General features: G+C 43.4%; 1 protein-coding gene across 5 annotated transcripts in view; it reads right to left on the bottom strand.

Annotated features, from left to right (window-relative positions):
• Positions 1–1,973: 1,973 nt before the first annotated feature.
• BCAR3 (BCAR3 adaptor protein, NSP family member) overlaps positions 1,974–21,272 on the bottom strand; it is a 203,324-nt gene continuing 184,025 nt past the window's right edge. For all 5 annotated transcript variants that reach the window (XM_082476960.1, XM_082476959.1, XM_082476962.1 and 2 more), the window contains 5 exons: positions 18,199–18,314; positions 14,251–14,422; positions 11,261–11,372; positions 5,746–5,958; positions 1,974–2,610 (listed from right to left, as the gene is read on the bottom strand). In XM_082476960.1, the coding sequence (XP_082333086.1) occupies positions 2,432–2,610; positions 5,746–5,958; positions 11,261–11,372; positions 14,251–14,422; positions 18,199–18,314 (792 nt within the window). In that variant the 3' untranslated portion in view covers positions 1,974–2,431. The remainder of the gene's footprint in view (positions 2,611–5,745; positions 5,959–11,260; positions 11,373–14,250; positions 14,423–18,198; positions 18,315–21,272) is intronic.

Below are 21,272 nucleotides of genomic sequence, written 5' to 3'. Positions count from 1 at the left end.
TGCTTCAAAATATGGTAATTCCAGCATCTGAAGGTGTTGGGGTTCTAAATCTTTTTTTTCCCAGCATTTTATTTTTCATGGCACTGCTTCTGCTTGTGTGTTTTTTTAAAATGTTGCTTTTTTTAAAAAATAAGTTTATTTATTGTTGGCTCTGTTGGGTCTTTGTTGCTGTGCACGGGTTTTCTCTACTTGTGGCGAGTGGGGGGGCTCCTCTCCGTTGCGGTGCGCGGGCTTCTCATTGCAGTGGCTTCTGTTGCAGAGCACGGGCTCTAGGCGCACAGGCTTCAGTAGTTGTGGCTCACGGGCTCTAGAGTGCAGGCTCAGTAGTTGTGGCGCACGGGCTTAGTTGCTCCGCGGCATGTGGGATCTTCCCGGACCAGGGCTTGAACCTGTGTCCCTTGCATTGGCAGGCGGATTCTTAACCACTGAGCACCAGGAAAGCCCTGCTTATGTCTTATATATATATGTATGTACACATATGTGTGTATATATATATGTATATATGTGTGTATGTGTATATGTATATGTTTGTTTTGTTACCATTGTAAATCAATTTCTTGGTTTTGAGTTTTGTAAATTTTGTGAATTTTACTCCAGACCTATTTGAGAACAGGCTTGTAGTTCCAAATCCTCACCAAAGACCATTATCATTATTTTTCTTCTTGTAGCTGTTCCCTGGGTAACCTCTCTTTGCTGGAAGATGGATTTCTTTTCCAGCCTATTAACAGGGACCCTTTAAGGATCCCTACTTAATGGAGGCATTTCATGTGCATCTCCGCTAAGACACTGTCTCCCGATCGATCGCTGAGTTGATGTCAGTATTTGCCTCTAGGGCCACCCAGGTTTTTAAGTTCCTCTTACAGAGTTGATTTAAATTTGCTGTTCCTTTTGATGGGTGAGGTGGGGAGGAGAGGATTTGTTCCTTGGGGATTTCCCGTTCATTCTATCAAGCTTAATAAATAGTGCATTAAAAGGTATGTTTTTGAAAATTTAGTTATAGTGAGAGGGTTTTCTAAGAGCATCTGAACCACCATATTGCCAGAAGTAGAAGTGTGCTTTGGATTTTTCAGGAAATAAAAAATGATGGCTTTTAAAAACTGGGAGAAGAAGTGCTTCATGATTCTAGGCCCCATTAATGGAAATACAGAGTCCAGGATTTGAAACTAATATTTCCATTTTATTAAATAGACCACAATGAGAGACTTGTACTTAGTTCTGGCAGGCATATTTAAGATGACCAATAATAGGGTGATGGTTAAATTATAGTGTAACCTCTGGAACCAATCATATTTTTTCAAAGGCTGTCAGTCATGGAGAAATTTTTGCAACTTTTTTGAGAAAAGTGGGATATAATACTATTCTCTATGGTCCCCAAATTATTTAGAAGAGAAAAAGCAAATTGGTAAGTGACAGTTGGTGGCAGAGTGATTGATTGATGATAGAAGTTTAATATTTTAAAGTGTTGTAGTCCAAATTTTCTACAATAGAAAAAAATTGAGGCGGATACTGATAAACTAGAAAGTATCCCCTTTGGGAAGTCAAAAACCTAGAAAACAAACAAATCTGGAAAACTCTTAAACTTATCAGCTAGAGGAAAAGATAATTATTTTGAAATATGTGCAATAATGTCATGAAATAATATACTAATGAACATCTGGTGCTCACTTTGTACCAGGCGCTGTGCTGCACGTGGGACTTGACTTGAGGAGGTTAACTTGACCAAAGTCCAACTGCTAGCAAGCACCACAGCTGTTGTTGGAACCTAGGTCTTCTGGAGCCAGCTCTACCTTGTATCACTATTCACCTCTGTCCCCTAAGCCAGAAACCTTAAAATTTCCATACCACTCTCATTGATTTTGGTTTACTATCGTCAGTCAGGATGTAGTGGCACGGGAAGAGGGTGCCCCAGGAAGGTAGGAGGTAGAATTATTGTACTACAATGAATTGTTTAATATTAAAGAGACTGGATACAGTTGTTTCACAAAAAGATATATTTTCATATGACTATTTACATTTTTCATATTTAGTTAAAGAATATCATACAACTGATACCTTCTGAAATGTTTCATGCTTTTAAACTCTTCTATTTACACTTATCTGACATGGAATTATTAAAACTAAAATGGTCAAATACCTCGGTAATAGAAAGCAACCAGCCAGTGTAGCTGGGTCTTCACTTAAATTTGTTGATCAGCATTAGCAATAGTTACCTTAATAAATTATCATTCATTTAAAAATCAGTAGTAATTTTAAACAATTCATAAATAAGTGTGCTCTGTGCAATTTACATGTTTAATATCCTGTGGATACTAAAAGCTTGTATATTGTCAGATTTGCACATTATTACTTTATCAAATGATGATAAGCTTTCTCAAAGAAGAAACTGGATAAGCTTGAAATTATATCCTAAGGTTCTCTGGAGAGTTAGTTATCAAAGCTCTGCCTGCTTTGTAGGAGGAGGTTCCAGTTTACGTGAGAGGGCAGTTAAAATCTGGTTGAATTTCTCATATCTCTCTGTCTGATTGACTTGTGCACCTTTGCTGCCCCATAGCAATCTCATTTGGAATTCAGTCTTGAAGATTTCACTCATTTCTTCATCTGGTTGAAAACCTAATAAAAACAAACAAAACCAAAAAAACTTACTTCAGTTCTGCTTGAAACAGTGTTGAAAATAGACTGAAAACTTGCTTGTTTAAAGTAGGATCAAAATGAACATCTCTCAGAACTTTCAAAAAATGCCCGCAAGGAAAAAAAATATAGGATCTACTCTATATAAAGGAGGGCAGAGCCCCCCCTCAAGGACCTGAGCACCTTCAGAGAAAGAATAACAAGTAAACTCACTAAGACATGATAGAATAAAATTCGTGTGCACAAGCCACCATGGGCCGTAGTGCTGTGAGAAGGAGTGTTCAAAGTACCTTTTTTTTTTTTTTTACAGCTTTATTGTTGTATAATTTACTTGTCATGATTCACCCATTTTAGCTGCAGTTTATACAGTTGCACAACCATCACTACCACTTTAGAACAATTCCATCAATCACCCTAGAAAATCCCCTAATACCTCTTTTCAGTCAATCCCTGTACCTACCCCACACCACAGCCAACCACTAATCTGCTTTCCATCGCTATTGCTTTGCCTTTTCTAGAAATTTGATATAAATGGGATTATATAACATGGACTTTTTTTATGTCAAGCCTCTTTCACTTTGGCTTCTTTCACTCAGCATGTTTTTGAGATTATTCCATATTGTTGTATGTTATCAATAATTCATTCCTTTTTATTGCTGAGTAGTATTCAGTTATATCGACATACATACCACATTTTGTCTGTCTGTTTACCAACTGATAAGACATTTAGATTGTTTCCAGTTTCTGGCTATTACGAATAATGTGAACATTTGTGATTAAGTCTTTGAGTGGACATTTGTTTTCATTTCTCTGGAAGTGGAATTACTGGGTCACATGGTAAATACATATTTACTTTTAAAGAAACCATCAAACTCTTTTCCAAAATGACTTTACCATTTTATATTCTCATCAGTAACATATGAAGAGTCCAGCTGTCAACTCTTAGTATTGTCATTCTAGATAGCGTGTGGTGGTATCTCACTGTGGTTTACATTTACATTTCCGTAATAACTAATGCTTTGAACATTTTTCCATGTAGTTTATTGTCATTGTATATCCACTCTGGTGTAGTGTCTATTCAAATCTTTTGTTGATTCAAATCTTGTTTCTCTTCTCCTTGAGTTGTAAGATTTCTTTAAATCCTAGATGTAAGTCCTTTATCTGATGTATGTTTGCCAAATATTTTCTTCTAGTCTGTGGTGTGCCTTTTCACTTCCTTAATGGTGACTTTTAAAGAGCAAAATGTAAATTTTTGATTTATCAATGTTTTCTTTTATGGTTCATGCTTTTTGTATCTTAAGAAATTTTGCCTAACACAAGGACACAAGGAATTTCTCCTGTGTTTTCTTATAGAAGCTTTACACTTTAGCTGTTACATTTTGAGTGTATGCTGTGACGTAAAGATTGAGATTCTTTTTTTTGTACATGATAATCAATAGTTCCAGCACCATTTGTTGAAAGATTACTTTATGCAGTGAATTACCTTGACACCGTTGTCAGAAAACAATCGGCAGTCATATGTGTGGGCCTGTTTCTCGACTCTCTTTTCTGTAAGAGAAGATCTGCTCTACTTACGGCCAAGGATCTCAGTCAACTCTATTAGAGCAGGGGAAACCTCTAGCCAAAGAGTCATACAGGCATATGTTTCTCATCCTTGATTACTGCTGGAGTAGTTGGCTCTGTCATTAAATATATTTTCACCATCTAGATCATAGTATCTTGGTGGCAGAGAGGATTATAGACGCCTTCTATTCCATTCATCCATGTGATGCCAAAATATCTTTGGCAGATAACCAGCCAGAGGCCAGATGACAACTTCCACTCATTCAGTTAATATGCTTTGAGCCCCTACCCTGGGCTGAGTGCTGGGATACGTTGGTGAGCAAATCTCTGCCCTTACTGGGCTCACAGTCACGTCTAGCAATGAGAACTTGCTATGAAAACCTGTAGCAGGATCAACTGAGAAATACCATCAGATGCCTTTAAGGTGATTTGCTGTAGAACAGCTTAGAGCATACTTGTGTCAAAATCCACCCTAATATATTGGCTTAGGCAACATCTAATGTAATATACTTATTGGTTTTGTATAAGCAGGCATTCCAGTATCTGGTGAGTTGAATTACGGGCTTTAATGGTTTGAGTCCTACACTGCCAACCCTGGAGAACTTTCTGAGGAAAAGAAAAGAAACAGGTATGTAGTGCTTATGCCTACAGCAGACACAGTGCAAATTGTTCAGTCCCAAATTCTGTTTCTGAATTAACAACTTTGTTTCAGGTTGAAATAATAGGCCTCTTCTGCCCCATATAGTTCTTAACCTTGTGGATCAAACTGTGGGCCTTTGAAGAGTGTTAAAAATTATACAGTGAGGAAGAGAAAATAGTCACCCCTGATAACTGTGTTGGTAAAGCCCTTATTCTTGTACTTGCTTCCTAAATGGTCTTTTTGCCTGCAAGCTTCAGTCTTCCAGCCTTCCTCCACAAAGATGGCAGACTGAAAACAAATCTGACCATGTGATAACATCCTCCCATGTTTAAAACCCTTCACTGGCTCTTCCTTAGCCACAGTCCTACATGGAAGGCCTTCCCACCTGTATCCACCTCCTTCTTTAACCTAGCTGGCCACTCCTTAAGACACACTTTACGCTAATACAAAGCCAAGTACTTGTGGTTCATACTTTTCTCCAAGCTCTCTCAGTGCCTTTGCTTATGTTGGACCCTCTGATGCCAAGAGCAGGGGAGCTCACTTGCCAGTGTGTCTGGGACGAAATAGGAATACAGATAAGTCAAATAGAACTCCCAACTCCTTATGTTGGCCCATCCTCTTTTCTAATAGTGATTATCAGAGGTACTAATGGTAAACAAGCTGACAAATTCTTTCTTGATCCTTTCTCTCTGTTTATACCACTGGCACAAGAGAATACATAAAAGGAAGGGAGAAGCAGGATCCCTAAGACAGGAACTAAGAGTAAGTAGTGATCGACCATACAGGAAATGGAATTCCCATGCCTTAATCTTTCCCACTTGGTCTCTTTCTTATTGAGAGCACCCATGCTCTTTCACTCCTTCATTCCAATTACTGTGCAGAGTAGACAGCAGCTTACCAAAACCAGCTCTTACCTGCCAGGATCCTCTCAGCATTCATCCGGTAGCTGTCTGCAGCTTCTGCCATGAGTCGGGCTGTTGCCAAATGGTTCAGCATAATCTCACAGCTTTCGTCGTTTTTTTCCCACATGTCAGTTCCTTCAAAAGTGACAGCCTCGCGCTCCATTAAGGTCACAAGAGGCATCAGCAGTGGGACTGATATATTATTTGGGGGAACACACGTAGACTCTGAAAAACACGGGGTAAAGTTTTCCACGTCATGCTTTCTTTCCAAGTTAAGCGCAGCGAGTTCCAGTTGAAGATGGCAACGTAGGAGTGTCCTGGGCTCACCTCCTTCTGTGGACACACTGAATCTGTGGCTAAATATGGAACAACTTCCTCTGGAAAAAAACTAAAAACTGAATAACTGTCTGAATGCATTGCATAAATGAGAGAAGGCCCACATCAAAGCAGGTAAGAGAGGCTGGGAGACTATCTATAAACCCCACCCCTGGCACAGTGACCCACAATTGGGAGGGAACTCAAAACCTGGAGTTTCTCCCTGAGGAGCAAAGGGCTTGAACCCCACATAGGGTACCCCAGCTTTTAAGACCAGCACCTGAAAGACGAGCCCCCGAAACATCTAACTTTGAAGACCAACAGTACTCATGTCTACAAGACCCACAAGGCTATAATCATCTGAGAAACAGGTCTTAAAGGGCTTGCAAGCTTGGACTCACCTGCCCCAGGGCTCAGTGCAGAGGCAGCCAATTGAGAGGTGCCTGGACATTATGCAAATGAGGCTCATTTGCTACTGTTAAAGCTTTAGCCCGAGAGGCAGGCTTCTCGTTTGGCAAACAACTGGGACCTATGAGGCCCTCTCAGCAATGGAGGCTAATGGATGATGCAATCTTTGTGCTCTCCCTCTGCCTTGCTCCACCCTCACTGATATATCCCAGAAAGTAGCTCATATCCTTGTCTGGCGTTCCAATCTCTCCAGCTGCCTCCAGAGGACACCTCTAAATTGCCTAGCTCTGATGGCCAGTGGGGCTTATTATGCCCATGGGTCCTATAGGACTGTAACCTTTGTAATGCCACAAGAAAAGAAAATTACAGGCCAATATCCGTGACGAACACAGATCCAAAAATCCTGAACAAAATATTTGCAAACTGAATTCAATACATTGAAAGGATCATATACATTGATCAAGTGGGATTTATTCCAGGGATGCAAGCATGGCTCAACATTCACAAATCATTATGATATACCACATTAATAAAAGAAAGATAAATGATTTTTCTGCATCTATTAAGATGATCGAATTATTTTTAACAAAATTCAACATCCATTTATGATAAAAACTCAACAAAGTGGGAGTAAAGGGAATGTACAACAACATAATAAAGGCCATATGTAACAAGCCCACAGCTAACATCATACTCGATGAAGAACTAAAAACTTTCCTTCTAAGATCAGGAATAAAAGGATGATTATTCACCACTTCTATTCAACATAACATTGGAAGTCCTAGCCAGAGCAATTAGGCAAGAAAAAGAAATAAAACCATCCAAATTGGAAAGGAAGACGTAAAACTATTACTATTTGCAGATGACCTATTTATTATATATAGAAAACCCTAAAGACTCCACCAAAAAACTGTTAGAACTAATAAACGAATTCAGTAAAGTTGCAGGATACAAAATCAATATACAAAAACCTGTTGCATTTCCATATGCTAATAACAAACTATCAGAAAGATATTAAGAAAATAATTCCATTTACAATTACATCAAAAAGATCAAAATACCTAGGAATAAATTTAACCAAAGAGATGAAAGACCTGTACACTGAAAACTGTAAGACATTGATGAAAGAAACTGAAGAAGACACAAATAAATGGAAAGATACTGTGCTCCCGGAATGGAAGAATTCATATTGTTAAAATGTCCATACTACCCAAAGCAATCTATTGACTTAGTGCAATCCATATAAAATTCCAATGGCATTTTTCACAGAAATAGAACAAACACAATCCTAAAATTTATGTGGAACCACAAAAGATGCCAAGTAGCCAAAACAATCTTGAGAAAGAACAAAGCTAGAAGCATGACATTCCCTGATTTCAAACTACATTACAAAGCTATAGTAAAACAGCATGGTATTGGCATAAAAACTGACACATATATCAATGGAACAGAATGGGGAGCCCTGAAACAAAACCACACACATATGGGCAATCAATTTGCCACAAAGTAGCCAAGAATTTACACTGAGGAAAGAGGACAGTCTCACCAATAAGTGGTATTGGGAATACTGGATAGCTACATCATGGAAGTGCAAATCAAAATCACAATGAGATATCATCTCACATCTATTAGAATGGCTGTTATCAAAAAGACAAGAAATAAGTTTTAGCAAGGATGCAGAGAAAAGGGAACCCTTGTGCACTGTTGGTGGGGATGTAAATTGGTGCAGCCACTATGGAAAATGGAGGTTCCTCAAAAAGTTAAAAATAGAGCTGTCATATGATTCAGCAATTTCAACTCTGGGTATTTACCTGAATAAAACAAAAACACTAATTTGAAAAGATACATGCACCACCCCCCTGCCCCATTCACTGAAGCATTATTTGTAAAAGCCAAGACATGGAACCAACCTAAATGTCCATCAATGGATGAATGGATAAAGAAGATGTGGACTCATGCTCTTGGACTGGAAGAATTAATAGTTAAAATGGCCATACTACCCAAAGCAACCTACAGATTTAATGTGATCCCTATCAAATTACCCATGACATTTTTCACAGAACTAGAATAAATAATCGTAAAATTTATATGGAGTCACAAAAGACCCAGAATTGCCACAGCAATCCTGAAGAAAAAGAACAAAGCTGGAGGCGTAATCCTCCCAGACTTCAGACAATACTACAAAGCTACAGTAATCAAAACAGCATGGTATTGGTATGAAAACAGACATATGGATCAATGGAACAGAATACAGAGCCCAGAAATAAACCCAGACACCTGTGGTCAATTAATCTTTGAAAATGGAGGCAAGAATATACAATGGAGATAAGACAGTCTCTTCAGCAAGTGGTGGTAAAGCTGGACAGCTACATGCAAATCAATGAAGTTAGAACACTCCCTCACAGCATACACAAAAATAAACTCAAAATGACTTAAAGACCTAAATATAAGACATGACACCATAAAACTCTGAGAAGAGAATATAGGCAAAACATTCTCTGGTATAAATCATAGCAATGTTTTTTTAGTCTCCCAAGGCAATAGAAATAAAAGCAAAGATAAACAAATGGGACCTAATCAAACTTATAAACTTTGCACAGCAAAGGAAGCCATAAACAAAATGAAAAGGCAACCAACAGACTGGGAGAAAATATTTGCAAACAATGCAACCAACAAGGGCTTAATTTCCAAAATACACAAACAGCTCATACAACTCAATAACAAAAAAACAACCCAATCAAAAAATGGGCAGAAGACCTAAATAGACATTTCTCCAAAGAAGACATACAGATGGCCAATAGGCACATGAAAAGATGCTCAACATTGCTAATTATCAGAGAAATGTAAATCACAACTACAATGAGGTATCACCTCATACTGGTCAGAATGCCCGTCATCAAAAAGTCACAAACAATAAGTGCTGGAGAGGGTGTTGAGATAAGGGAACCCTTCTACACGGTTGGTGGGAATGAAAATTAGTGCAGCCACTATGGAGAACAGTATGGAGGTTCCTTAAAAAACTAAAATTAGAGTTGCCATATGATCCAGCAATCCCACTCCTGTGCATATATCCAGAGAAAACTCTAATTCGAAAAGATACATGTACCCCAATGGTCACAGCAGCACTATTTACAACAGCCAAGATATGGAAGCAACCTAAACGTCCATCGACAGATGAGTAGATAAAGAAGATGTGGTATATACACACACACACGCACACACACACACACACACAAAATGGAATATTACTCAGCCATAAAAATGAATGAAATAATGCCATCTGCAGCAATATGGATGGACCTAGAGATTACCATACTTCATAAGTGAAGTGTGTCAGACAAAGACAAATATATGATATTACTTACGTGTGGAATCTAAAAAGATACAAATGAACTTATTTACAGAATGGAAACAGACTCACAGTAATAGAAAACAAATCTATGGTTACCAAAGGGGAAAGAAGGGGAGGGATAAATGAGGAGTTTGGAATTAGCAGATACAAAGTACTATATATAGGGACTTCCCTGGTGGTGCAGTGGTTAAGAATTCGCCTTCCAATGCAGGGGACAGGGGTTTGAGCCCTGGTCTGGGAAGATCCCACATGCCATGGAGCAACTAAGCCCGTGCGCCACAACTACTGAGCCAGCACTCTAGAGCCCATGAGCCACAACTACTGAAGCCTGTGCTCCGCAACAAGAGAAGCCACCGCAATGAGAAGCCCATGCACCGCAACCAAGAGTAGCCCTGCTCGCCACAACTAGAGAAAGCCTGAGTGCAACAACCAAGACCCAACACAGCCAAAAAATAAATAAATTTATTTTTTAAAATACTATATATAAAATAGATAAATAACAAGGTCCTATTGTATAGCATAGGGAACTACATTCAATATCTTGTAATAACCTATAATGAAAAAGAATATGAAAAATATATATGTATAACTGAATTATTTTGCTGTACATCAGAATCTAACACAACATTGTAAATCAATTATAACTTCAGTAAAAAAAGAAGATGCATGTGTGTATACACACACACACACGTATACATATATATGCAATGGAATATTATTCAGCCATTAAAAAAGAATGAATCCTGCCATTTGTAACAACACGAATGCAACTTGAGGGCATTATGCTAAGTGAAATAAGTCAGACAGAAAAAGATAAATACCGTATGAACTCACTTACATGTGATACCTAAAAAAAACAAAAACAAAAACACCCTTTGAGCTCATGGATATAGAGAACAGATTGGTGGTTGCCTGAGTTGGGGTAGGGGGAGAAGTGAAATGGGTGAAGGGGATCAAAGGGTACGAATTTCCAGTTATAAAGTGAATAAGTCCTGGGGGATGTAATGTACAGCATGGTGACTATAGTTAATAATACTGTATTGCATATTTGGAAGTAGCTAGTAGAGTGGATCTTGAAAGTTTTCATCAGAAGAAAAAAAACGTTTTGTAACCATGTATGGTAACAGATGTTAACTGGTCTTATTGTGATCATTTTGCAACATACACAAATATCAAATCATTATGTTGTACACCTGAATCTAATACGTAAGTTACACCTCAATTTATAAAGCTAAGCACAAAATAAGGTAACTAGTAGCCTATGTCTTGTTTTAGCAACTGCAGACCTACAAGCGATGCTGTCATATGATAAAAGCCTTGGTGACCCATCAACAGTCCTGCAGATAACTCAGAGCCTCATAATATGCCCTGCTAAATGCTTCGATCAAACCAGAACAGATATGACACTGCCAGGGCTGCCACCAGACCCCCTTGTCCTGATCCTGTGCTCACCTCTGCCTTCGTGCAGGATTTTGCTAAAAGGCTTCAGCTGTTTCTCATAGAGGATGGCGGTTTGTGTGTACTGGTGCCGCAGGGCAGTCCACGTTTTTTCTAACCTTGTGATCTGGAAGAAAGAAAGGTGTTACCGTTTTGAAAAAGGCTCTTTTTAAAACTACCTTTTTGCTTAAGTTTTGGAATGGATGATAGAGGTACATGGTAAAAACTCAAAGCAGTTGAAAGGAGTGTACAGAGAAAAGCTAATCCCCACCCCGACCCCGCTCCACATTGCTCTAATGACCCATGAGACACACACACCTTTTAAAATAAATGCATATCATACTACACATATTTTCCTGTTCATTGTTTGGAAATTATTCCGTGTAAGTACATATAAAACAGCATAGAACAGTCTTGTTTTGTTAAACTTTTGCCTAGTGTTCCATTTATGCATAAACCATAGTTTAACTAGTTTCCTATAGATAAGCGCTTTAAACATATTTTTCTGTTACCAAATATCTGGAGGATAAATTTCCAGAAGTGGAACTACTGGGTCAAAAAATACATGTATTTTAAATTTTGATAGGAGTTGCCAACTGTCCTCCACAGAGGTTATACTGATGTAAGGATGTAGAATGTGACATACAGCATTTTAATGTTACTTGTAAGTAATAAAGTCTGAGACATGTGGAAAATTGCCTAGACCATATGATGCCACTACTCATCCCTTTTCATTTCTTTGGGAACAATTCAGTCAAAACCAGCATATGCCACTGACTCTGACTGCCCTAGATAAATGGTCCCCCACTCACACCTTAAAACCAGCAAGCCCGTGTCTGACCTTTTCTACATGAAACAAGGAAGGAGGGAAGGGAACTAATATTTATGGAATGAGAGCCAACTCTGTCAGGTATTTGAGGAATTTCATTTAATCCTCACCATGCCCTATGAGGCAGGTATTTTGGCTTCATTTTTCAGGTCAGAAAACAGAAGAGATTAGGTAACTTGCTCAAGGTTTCATAGCTGCTAAATGGCAGAGCTGAAATTCATTTCCTTGGGCTCTAAGAGCTCCCTGTGTATTCCAAGAGGAAGGTGAGAAAGGATCACCATCAGCAGGTTTGCTGGGAAGGAAAGGATGTGGCTGTTCTACCACCCCGCCCTCTCTTCTCTTCCCCCTCCCTGAAGCATCCGCCTTTCTGAAAGGAGCCCTTGTCTCTGGGCTAGGCCCATCTCCTGGATGCTCTCTCTTGATACCAGAAGCTGCGAAGAGAAGGAGCAGGTTTAGATGATGACACACAGAAATGACATGACTCTCCTCTCGGGTTTTTCCTGGGCCTGCCACTCCCCTCCCCAAGCAGGGCCCTGAACACCCTAGAGGACTCTGCCCCCTCATTGCTGAAGTGCTCCAGAAGGGAGAAATCTGATGCTGCTGTGTGTGGGGGTGGGGGGGCAGCCATCTATAAAGGCATGTTTAGGTGCTTTGGGCTAAGTCCCTATGTTTAGGTGCTTTGGGCTAAGTCCCTATGCTTTGGGCTAAGTCCCTATGTTTAGGTGCTTTGGGCTAAGTCCCTATGTTTAGGTGCTTTGGGCTAAGTCCCTATGTTTAGGGGCTTTGGGCTAAGTCCCTATGTTTAGGTGCTTTGGGCTAAGTCCCTATGTTTAGGTGCTTTGGGCTAAGTCCCTATATTTAGGTGCTTTGGGCTAAGTCCCTAATGGCTGAGTTGGATGTCATGGACTGCAACCACGTTAATGCCACAAAACACCCCCTTCACTTCTCTCGGAGGAAGCTCTGGGCTGGGGGGCCTATGCATACAGCTAGCCTGTTAGCCCTCAAAATTATAGGCAGTTTTGGATAAGAGGAAATAAATATGATGTAAATTAAAAACACCCAAATGAAAAATTAGAACTCCTGTTAGTATAGTAGAAGTCAGTATATCATGAAAATATGGCTGAACTTGCTTATTTCAAATATCGCGCCTATGCAGTTCCAGTGCATCTAAAGAATTTTGAAAGCTCTTGGAATATTATAATTGGAATTGACCCCTCTCAAAATTTCCTGGTGAAAGCATGAGGTTTTTCAGCTTCTTGTTTGAAAGGTGACCTCGTTTTCGTGCAAGGAAATTATGTTCCTAACATGCCCTGACTTGGCAACAGTGCCCCAGTGGCAATGGTGAATGTTCAGTGAGCGCCCGGCAGGATTTCAGAGACAATCTGTGGCTGTGAAACAGCCAAGCTAAATGAGCAGCGGTTTTGGTGTTAGGGGTTGCACATTGAGCTTGTGGGACTGTGGTCTCGTACTCGAAGTTGCCGAGCACCTAGGGCTTAACACAACGGAAGTCTGAAAGCTGACTCCTAGCAGTCAAGACAACAGGACCACTTTCCTCTATGAGGTCCATTTGACTTCAAAGACAGGTTTTCAGTTTTGACCCTCCTCCTAAGAACAGTCTGTCAAAGCAGATAAATTCAAAGTGCCCGATTTCAGAAACTCTGCTTAGGGGGTTATATAGCAGATGGGCCAGGAATCTGAATTTTTTAACAGCAGAGTCTGTTTTAGGTGATCTGAGGAACATACTTTGAGATAAATCACTCTAGGGATTCTTAGAGAATGTCCCAGTTTGCCAGTCATTACCCCAAACTGCCCGCACATCCGGTGACCCAGACAGAAGCAGTCTCTTTCTTATACAACACACCCAAGCCAGACGTGATCATCCTAACTGGTCCTTCAGGAATATCTATAGTTCCTGAGGATGACTCTTCTTATCGTATATCAAAGAGAAAGTGTAGGTTGTCAGCAATTATCTGCTGTTTTTAAAAACAGAGCCAAAATACTTGGGACACTGCTCTTGTTTGCCCCCTAATTAAAGCAGCTTTCACTAAGATACGATTTACCTTTTGAGGTTAATTAAAATCATCTGTGATTTGCTAAGCATGGGCTTGCAGACCACTTTGCAGAACGTTAAGTACACACAGGCCCACAGGGCCGCACAAAGCAAGTGAGAATTTACCTGCGGCATTTCCAAGGCCTTCATGATGGCCGAGAAAGAATAGAGGTCCCCCATGGAGTCTTTCAGCTCCACTGCCACCTGGATGATCCTATTGAGGGTGGCTGCTCTGTCCTCCAAAGTGCCCGTGCAGCCCAGAATGTCCACTGCAATGCCGATGGCCATCGTGTTGTGTCTGAGAGGGAGGAAAACAGCAGTCAGGCCCAGGGCCAACAGGACTAGGAGGAAACAAAACCAAACTGGCCAGGGAAAGGACTGGCTTTCCACCATTTGCTGCTATCGCCCTGAGATGCACTGGCAGCTCAGCCGGTTTGGTTGCTGATTTCAACAGAGAGATCACCTCCATTAGGCTGACTGCAGCAGGGCCCCGGGGAGGCCTCGGTGGGTGTCCTATGGAGAGTCAAAAAGGACAGATGCCCCAGGACAGGGCTGTTCAGCCCTGGAGCAGGGGGTGTGAAGAGGGCCCTCCTGGGGTGAAGCTGCTCAAAAGTGCAAGTGGCTCCTTGTACCTTCCACCATGACAGGTCTGCGGAGACGCCAGGTCCCCCAACACACTGGGGAATCCCTTCCTCAGGGAAGCCCTGGGCCACCTCCCCTGAGCCCCCTGGACTGGGGGATGCAAGGGACAGAAAAACAAGAGAACATGCTTCATTCAGGAAGACGACATGGATGTCAGAACAAAGAAAGAAATGAGGAGCTAAGAACAGAGTGTCTGTGGCTCCGGTCAAGGGGCCAGAAAGTGAATGGAGATGTGCACAAAGACTCAACAGTAGACCAGCAGGATTTCCCTGTAAGGTCAGACCTAATAAAATTGAAATCTTGTATCTGCCAACAATCCTCCCTTTTCTCATCCTGAACTACACAGGTCAACCTCACAGACCCAAAACAGGAAGCAGAATGGTCTTTTCTTTACAGACAATGGGACCAATATGAATGGGGTCGCAGAGAGGTCTCCTTCCTGGTGGCAGCAGCACAGCCTGTAAACCCGCCTCTCCTTCCTCCTAGGGACCAGGAGTTCCTGCCTTGGGCCAGAGTAGCCTCAGGTAAATTTCTCCAGGCGCTGGTACAGCGCTGGAGGTGAAGCCCTGATTCACAGCTATAGTCGAAACAATACGACTTTGCCTTTGAAACTGGGCCACCTTGTCCTGAAAGTCCACAGCTAAGGATGTTACTCCAAGACCATGCTTCTCTCTGTGCCCACGTGTGCTGGTCTCTCTCTCACTCTTCTAGAGCAGAGAGAGGTGTGATTCATCTAGTGCTTAGCATTACTGGTTTCTCTAATGATTGTTAAATCAGTAACGGGCTCTGCTGTCTGTGAATGTTTGCACATGTGGGTATGCAGTGTGCTTGCTCGGAGTGTGACCTTAGGCTGTTACCTGACTGCTCCACTCCCCCATTTCCTCATCTCTAAAATGGGAACAAGGGTTGTTGGGAGAAAGACTGTGTGTGTGTGTAAAGATAATTAAAGCGCCTGGCACCACAGCACCCAGCAAATAGTAGTTACTAAAATTGTATCTATATGTGCATCTCTCCCTCTGTATCTTGGTCCCTTTTGCCTGTTGGTCTCTCTTTCCTTTTTCTTTATCTTTTTTGCTGATGTCCTGTCTTTCCTAATTAATGGATCCTAAAATAGGCTTAAAGTGTATTTTTATTATCTGTTGTACTTATTGAAGAGTTTTGTTACCCATTTGCAAACTGTTAAGGTTGAGCCAAACATTTTAGATGTTTAATAGTAAACTAACTTCCCATGTTGCCTTCAAATGATTCTTTAATTCAGTGTTTTTTCCTGTGTTTTAATGCCCCTTAATAAAAGACAGGTTCTCTACTTCTTTAAGACCTGGCGTTATATCAACAGCTATTTGGGTAATTATATCCATTCGTTTAACCAACATTTGCCTCAAGCCTCCTGCATACACCACCATGAGAAAACCAGCTCAGCAAGGCGGCCCTACAGCAGAAGCTCCCGGGGTCGGCAGGGGGAGGCACTAAATGTTATACGAAGGATCTCTGCTTGCTAGGCTTGGAATGGGTGAGGTGGTAAGTTTAAAATGAAGGGTAGTTTGTATTCAATTCTCAAACACAATAATGTCATTTGATCCTGCAGGACTGCTATAACCTTGGCCTTTATTTAGTAAACACACTGTAATGGAGAAAACAGCTCTCCAAGCCCTAGCAGGTAGATCCCACAGGTCAGACCTGAACAGGAAACAAGCCAAGGAGCCAGACCCCAGGCAGGTGGCAATCAGGAGAAAGAGGAAACGGATGTAGACAAGAGTGGAAGTCAGAAAATAGCCCAGAGAGAAGCCTCAAGCCTGCTGACCTCAGCCTGGGCCTAGAATCCATGCCCAACACACCTAATGACACTGATAAAATACGGCCTGCAACTGGGGAGTTTTCAGGCTGGAATGTATCACATGAGAAACGGGGACGCATGGCAGCACAGCTGATCTCTGTGGAAATGATGACCACCGGGCCCAGACCAGGAAGGAGGGAAAGTTAGTGGAAATGAGAAGCCAGGCCCCTGCGGCATGGGGAGGCAAGAGGACGCCTGGAGAGCGGGGCTAGCATCTAGAACAGTCTGAGCAGGGAAAGTAGGGAATTCGGAAGTCGGACCTACATTGCCCAAAGACACTGAACAACAGGCCAACAAGCACCCACCCTGGCCTCTGATCAAAGGCAGCAGGGGCCATTTCCTGTCCTCCTACCTCCCAGAAGTCTTCCATTTGGTACTCCGGGTGTTTCCTATGGGATGCATCTGTGGCTGTGAAGCCAAGGCAATAGCAGTATTGGAGCCATTTTATCTGTTTCATAGTCAGGTAACCTGGAAAGCAGCTGTTATCGACCCTCCCAGGCTATTTAAAATACAATGTTTACTTTCTAGGGGCTGACAGCCTAGGACTGCACTGTCCACTAGCCATATGTGGCTACTTACACTTAAAATAGTAAACAGTAAAATAAAACATTGCATCCTTCAGTTGCCACATTTCAGGTGCCCGGTAGCAACATGTGGCTAGTGGCTGCTGTAATGAGATCTCTGCCATCACAGAGAGCTGCTGTACTGGACAGCACTGTGACCCAGAACATCAGGGAAAGCCATGGGCAGGGGATGACAGCACTCGGGCCCCCGGCCCCTGAATCACCCCTGCCCTCTTCTCACAAAAAGCCAGGGCCCTGGCTGTCCATTAAAGACCACACGTGTGTCGTGGCAATTGGGAACCTGGTTGGAGAAACAGAAAACTTAAGATAACAAGATAGTCTCACACACAAAAAACAATCTTTTCTTTTGTGTCGAAAAGGCCAACTTCTACGGTAATATGAGAATCTAGTCTAGTGCTTCTTAAAAACGTGCCTCACTACTTCTATCTTTCTAATTTCTAAATATCTGATGTTCAAGTGAGTGGGTTTTAATGGACAGCCAGGGCCCTGGCTTTTTGTAAGAGGGCAGTGATGCTTCAGAGGCCGGGGGCCCGAGTTCCGTCATCCCCTGACCTCTGATCCCCCATCTGTCCACCCTTCAGAGAAAACATTGTTCAGACTCTGTTCTTCCCAGCTTCCCCACAAACTCCCACTTAATTCCTAAAGCAGTCTTGAACTCCGGAGACGAGGGGGCCGCAGCTCAGCGAGCCGGGCTGGAGGTGGTAAGGCGTCCGTGCTCCGCCTGCCTGCAGACTGCTCCCAGCCCAGGCTGGCGGGGGCTGTGGTGAGCTGTGCTCCCAGGCGGATCGTCTGTCCGCTCCTCCACCTGCTCCTGGAGCAGGGATGGGAACGTGCTCTCTGTTCCCTGACTTCCTCTTTGCTGTCTCTTTGAGCTTCTCCAGGAATTCTCTGGCTACAGCTTCTGGGCCCCCCGCCTTCAAGCGAGGCAGAACTGGGGTGGTGGGTGCCTGGCCTCTCCCAGCTCTGCAGCCTGTGGCGTTGAAAGCGCCATAAATGCAGAGCGGCACTGCTCACCTTTCAATGATGTCCAGGCGCAGCTGGTGGCCATAAGGCAGGGTGATGAGCTCCAGCCCTGAGCTCATGCCCATGTTCTTCCTCATCTCTTCAGAGACTTCAAGTATCCTCGCGACCTGTCAAGAACACAGGTTGAAATGAACTGGACCAGGACGCGGGCTTGCTGCAAACACGAATTTATCACATGGAAAGAAATACACTAAACTGGAACAGTGTGGATGCACTTGACTTGTTGCATTTCTTTTTAAGCAGTGGCATCTTAGGATACAATTTTAATATATTTGGAGGATTTTAATACACATACTGGAATGTAAAACCTGGGAGGAAAGCACCTAGATTGGTCTGCAGAATCTGCAGATTTGGTGTTTCTGCCCGGTCAGAGAACGGTGCAGTTCTTCAAGCTTTTGTCTAACACAGGCTGGATCCTGCTGTGATGTTTTGCTGCTAACAGCAGGGCTGTGTGTGCGCAGAGCAGACGGATCCCCTGCAGTGGAAAAGCAGAGCTGCGTCCAAATGCTGCTCTGCTGCAGGCTCTGCCGTTCATGTTCTCACTTAACGGCAGGGCTGGCTCCTATTACCCTTAATTACACCTCTCCTGGGCTCAGGAAACGCAGTGTTCGTCTGGAAACCATTAGAAACGTGTATAGCGATTTGAAACCCGAGGTCTCAAACACACCCACTTCTTCCCCCCACCCCGAGAGGTCTTCCTTAAAGGAAATCTGGTTTGTTTGTCCCAGCCAGCTCTCCCCATCTCAGTTCTAGTGTGTGATCACAGCTTATTGGAATCAGGTATTAGTTGACCACTTAGGGTTATTACATGCTACCTCCAAATACTACAACTGAGTCAGGCCGTCTCTAAAACGGGGCTGGTGACACTCACAGAGCACTGATGTACTAACAGTGCAACTAGCAGATACAGTGGGTCAAACCAACCCTGGACACACGGCAGGCGCGGGACAACCCCTCTCTTTGAGCTGGTGTTGTCCTCAACTATAATTATCCCGGGTATATGAACAGTCCAGGTGTCTTCATAACAGGCCATGAAAAACATCTAGAAGTTTAGCTGATATTATTAACCTTGACCCTTAACTTCTGTGGTTGAGCAGAGGCGCCACTGTCAGCGCTGGGGATGAACTGTCCAGTGCAGACTCCAGAATAGGATGCAGGATTCATACACTGCTCTCTGAGCCTCAGTTTCCCCTTCTCTAACACAATGGCTAAGTTCACCTTTCTCAAAGACTCTGCCAAGGATCAAATGACCCTAAAACCCCAGCTATTTAAAAAGTCAAGTTGTGAATCGTTGGCCACGTGGAAGGGGGAAGAATTCTGGCCGGATCTCTGGACAGAGATTTACACCTTGACCATGACAAGGCAGCCCTGAGGCACACCCCGGCCACCTGCAATCACACACATTTTGCTTGCTTGTTTAGACACCTGCCCTGTCAGAGGCTCCAAACCCAACACATCCAATCCATGCACACTCTGTGTAACAAGAGTCAAAGCCTTGTCATTGATTCAGTTTTATTCTGGAAGCTGTTTTCCTCTCCAGTCTGTTTTCCTTCAGTGTAAACATGCAATCCCCTGGTCACTTTCCTGACGTATTACCAGGAAATGCTGACACCTGCTTGCCCCAAGGCTGAGCTGTGGAACAAGGGGGCCCTGAGGTCACAGTGCAGAGCCTGGATTAGGTCTCCTGGAAAAGCCTGAGGCCATGCAGCTCAGAGATGCAGAGGAGGGATGAACACTTGTAGAGGATTTACTATGAGCTGGACCCGGCAGTGCAGGGTGACAGCAATGCCCCACGATGAGTTATTCTAGCCACCCTCTGCTCTTCTGATCTTAGCCATCCTAGCTTTGCAGGATCTCTGAACTCTGCCTGATCCTCATCCCATTGCCTCGGGAGCTGCTGCAGTGACCCAGGGGAGCCCTGAGAGGGGCCTGGCCCTGCTCTCCTCCCAGCTGCCAGGGACCTTCTCCAGAGAAATGAGATTGCCTGGCTCCACTATCCGTGTCTGTTGTCCTCCGCAGGGGACTCTGATTTGCACTGTGCTCTTACGGGCCTGTCTCCCTCACTGAACTGCAAAGTTCTTTGAAGGCAGCAACCTGGCACGAGCCCAAAAGTAGACTTAAAAACAAGAAGGAAAGACCCCAGGCCCTCCCCCAGCTGACCCTATGTGCCCTTCACCACCCACACAGGGTGAATCCTCCATAAACCAACCCCCCACAGCTTTTGACCTCTGAGTCTCGGCACGTGTGTGTTGCCTGCCACCTGGAAGATGCGTTTTGTGTTCTTAATCAGGCCAACTCCTACTCAGCCTTCAAAACCCATCTCAGACATCTCCACCCGGATTCCCTCTCTACCCTATGTTTAAGACCCTACCTCAGAGGCCCTGCAGGTCCTGTGCTTTCCCCTGCAGAGCATTTCCCACCTGGGCTGTGGTCTGAATTTCTGTGTCACCGTCGCTCCTGCCTCTCCCACTATGACCTGGCCTGGCTTGGCCCATGGTTGGTGCTCAACCAAGGCTCAGTACAGAACACTAGTGAACCCTAACTTAGCTTCACTCTGGGGCAGGCATGGTGTGAGGGCTTTAGTATTCACAACCACCTGGGTTGTGGCACTGTTCTCCTTTTAGAGACCCCGAGAGGCAGGGGGAGGTGGCATTAGCCTCAGGCAGTTCATCCCCAGAGGCCAGGCCCTTGGCCGCTGGGCCTCCCTTCTAGCTTCTGCAGAGCCCAGTGGGTGAGTGAGGCCAAGGCGGTGCCCCTTTGCAGGGTGGGAGGGGCTCAGCCTGGGGAGGGGCTCACACTGCTGGGCAGGCAGCCTCCAGGCGCTCAGGGCCACGCACCTGTCCTGACACCCCGGGCTCTGTGCACAGGTGGGAACCAGAACTTGGGCCCCAGATGCTGCCCAGTGCCTGCTCTCGGCTTCTGGTGGCCCCATCTGGTTGCATTTAGAGTCAGTAACAACAGCCTTTGTTTTGTTTCCCTCTTACAGACGCTAGTTGTGCGTGCTTTGTTGGCAAAGCCCTGAAGTCAGTGGTTCAGGAAGAGAATAAGGAAATGGCAGGGGACTC

Source organism: Balaenoptera physalus (assembly GCF_965194825.1).
Source record: "Balaenoptera physalus genome assembly, chromosome: 1".
NCBI classification, from domain to species: domain Eukaryota; kingdom Metazoa; phylum Chordata; class Mammalia; order Artiodactyla; family Balaenopteridae; genus Balaenoptera; species Balaenoptera physalus.
The sequence above is the reverse complement of the archived record's forward strand: the minus strand, read 5'-3'. Positions and strand labels throughout refer to the sequence as shown.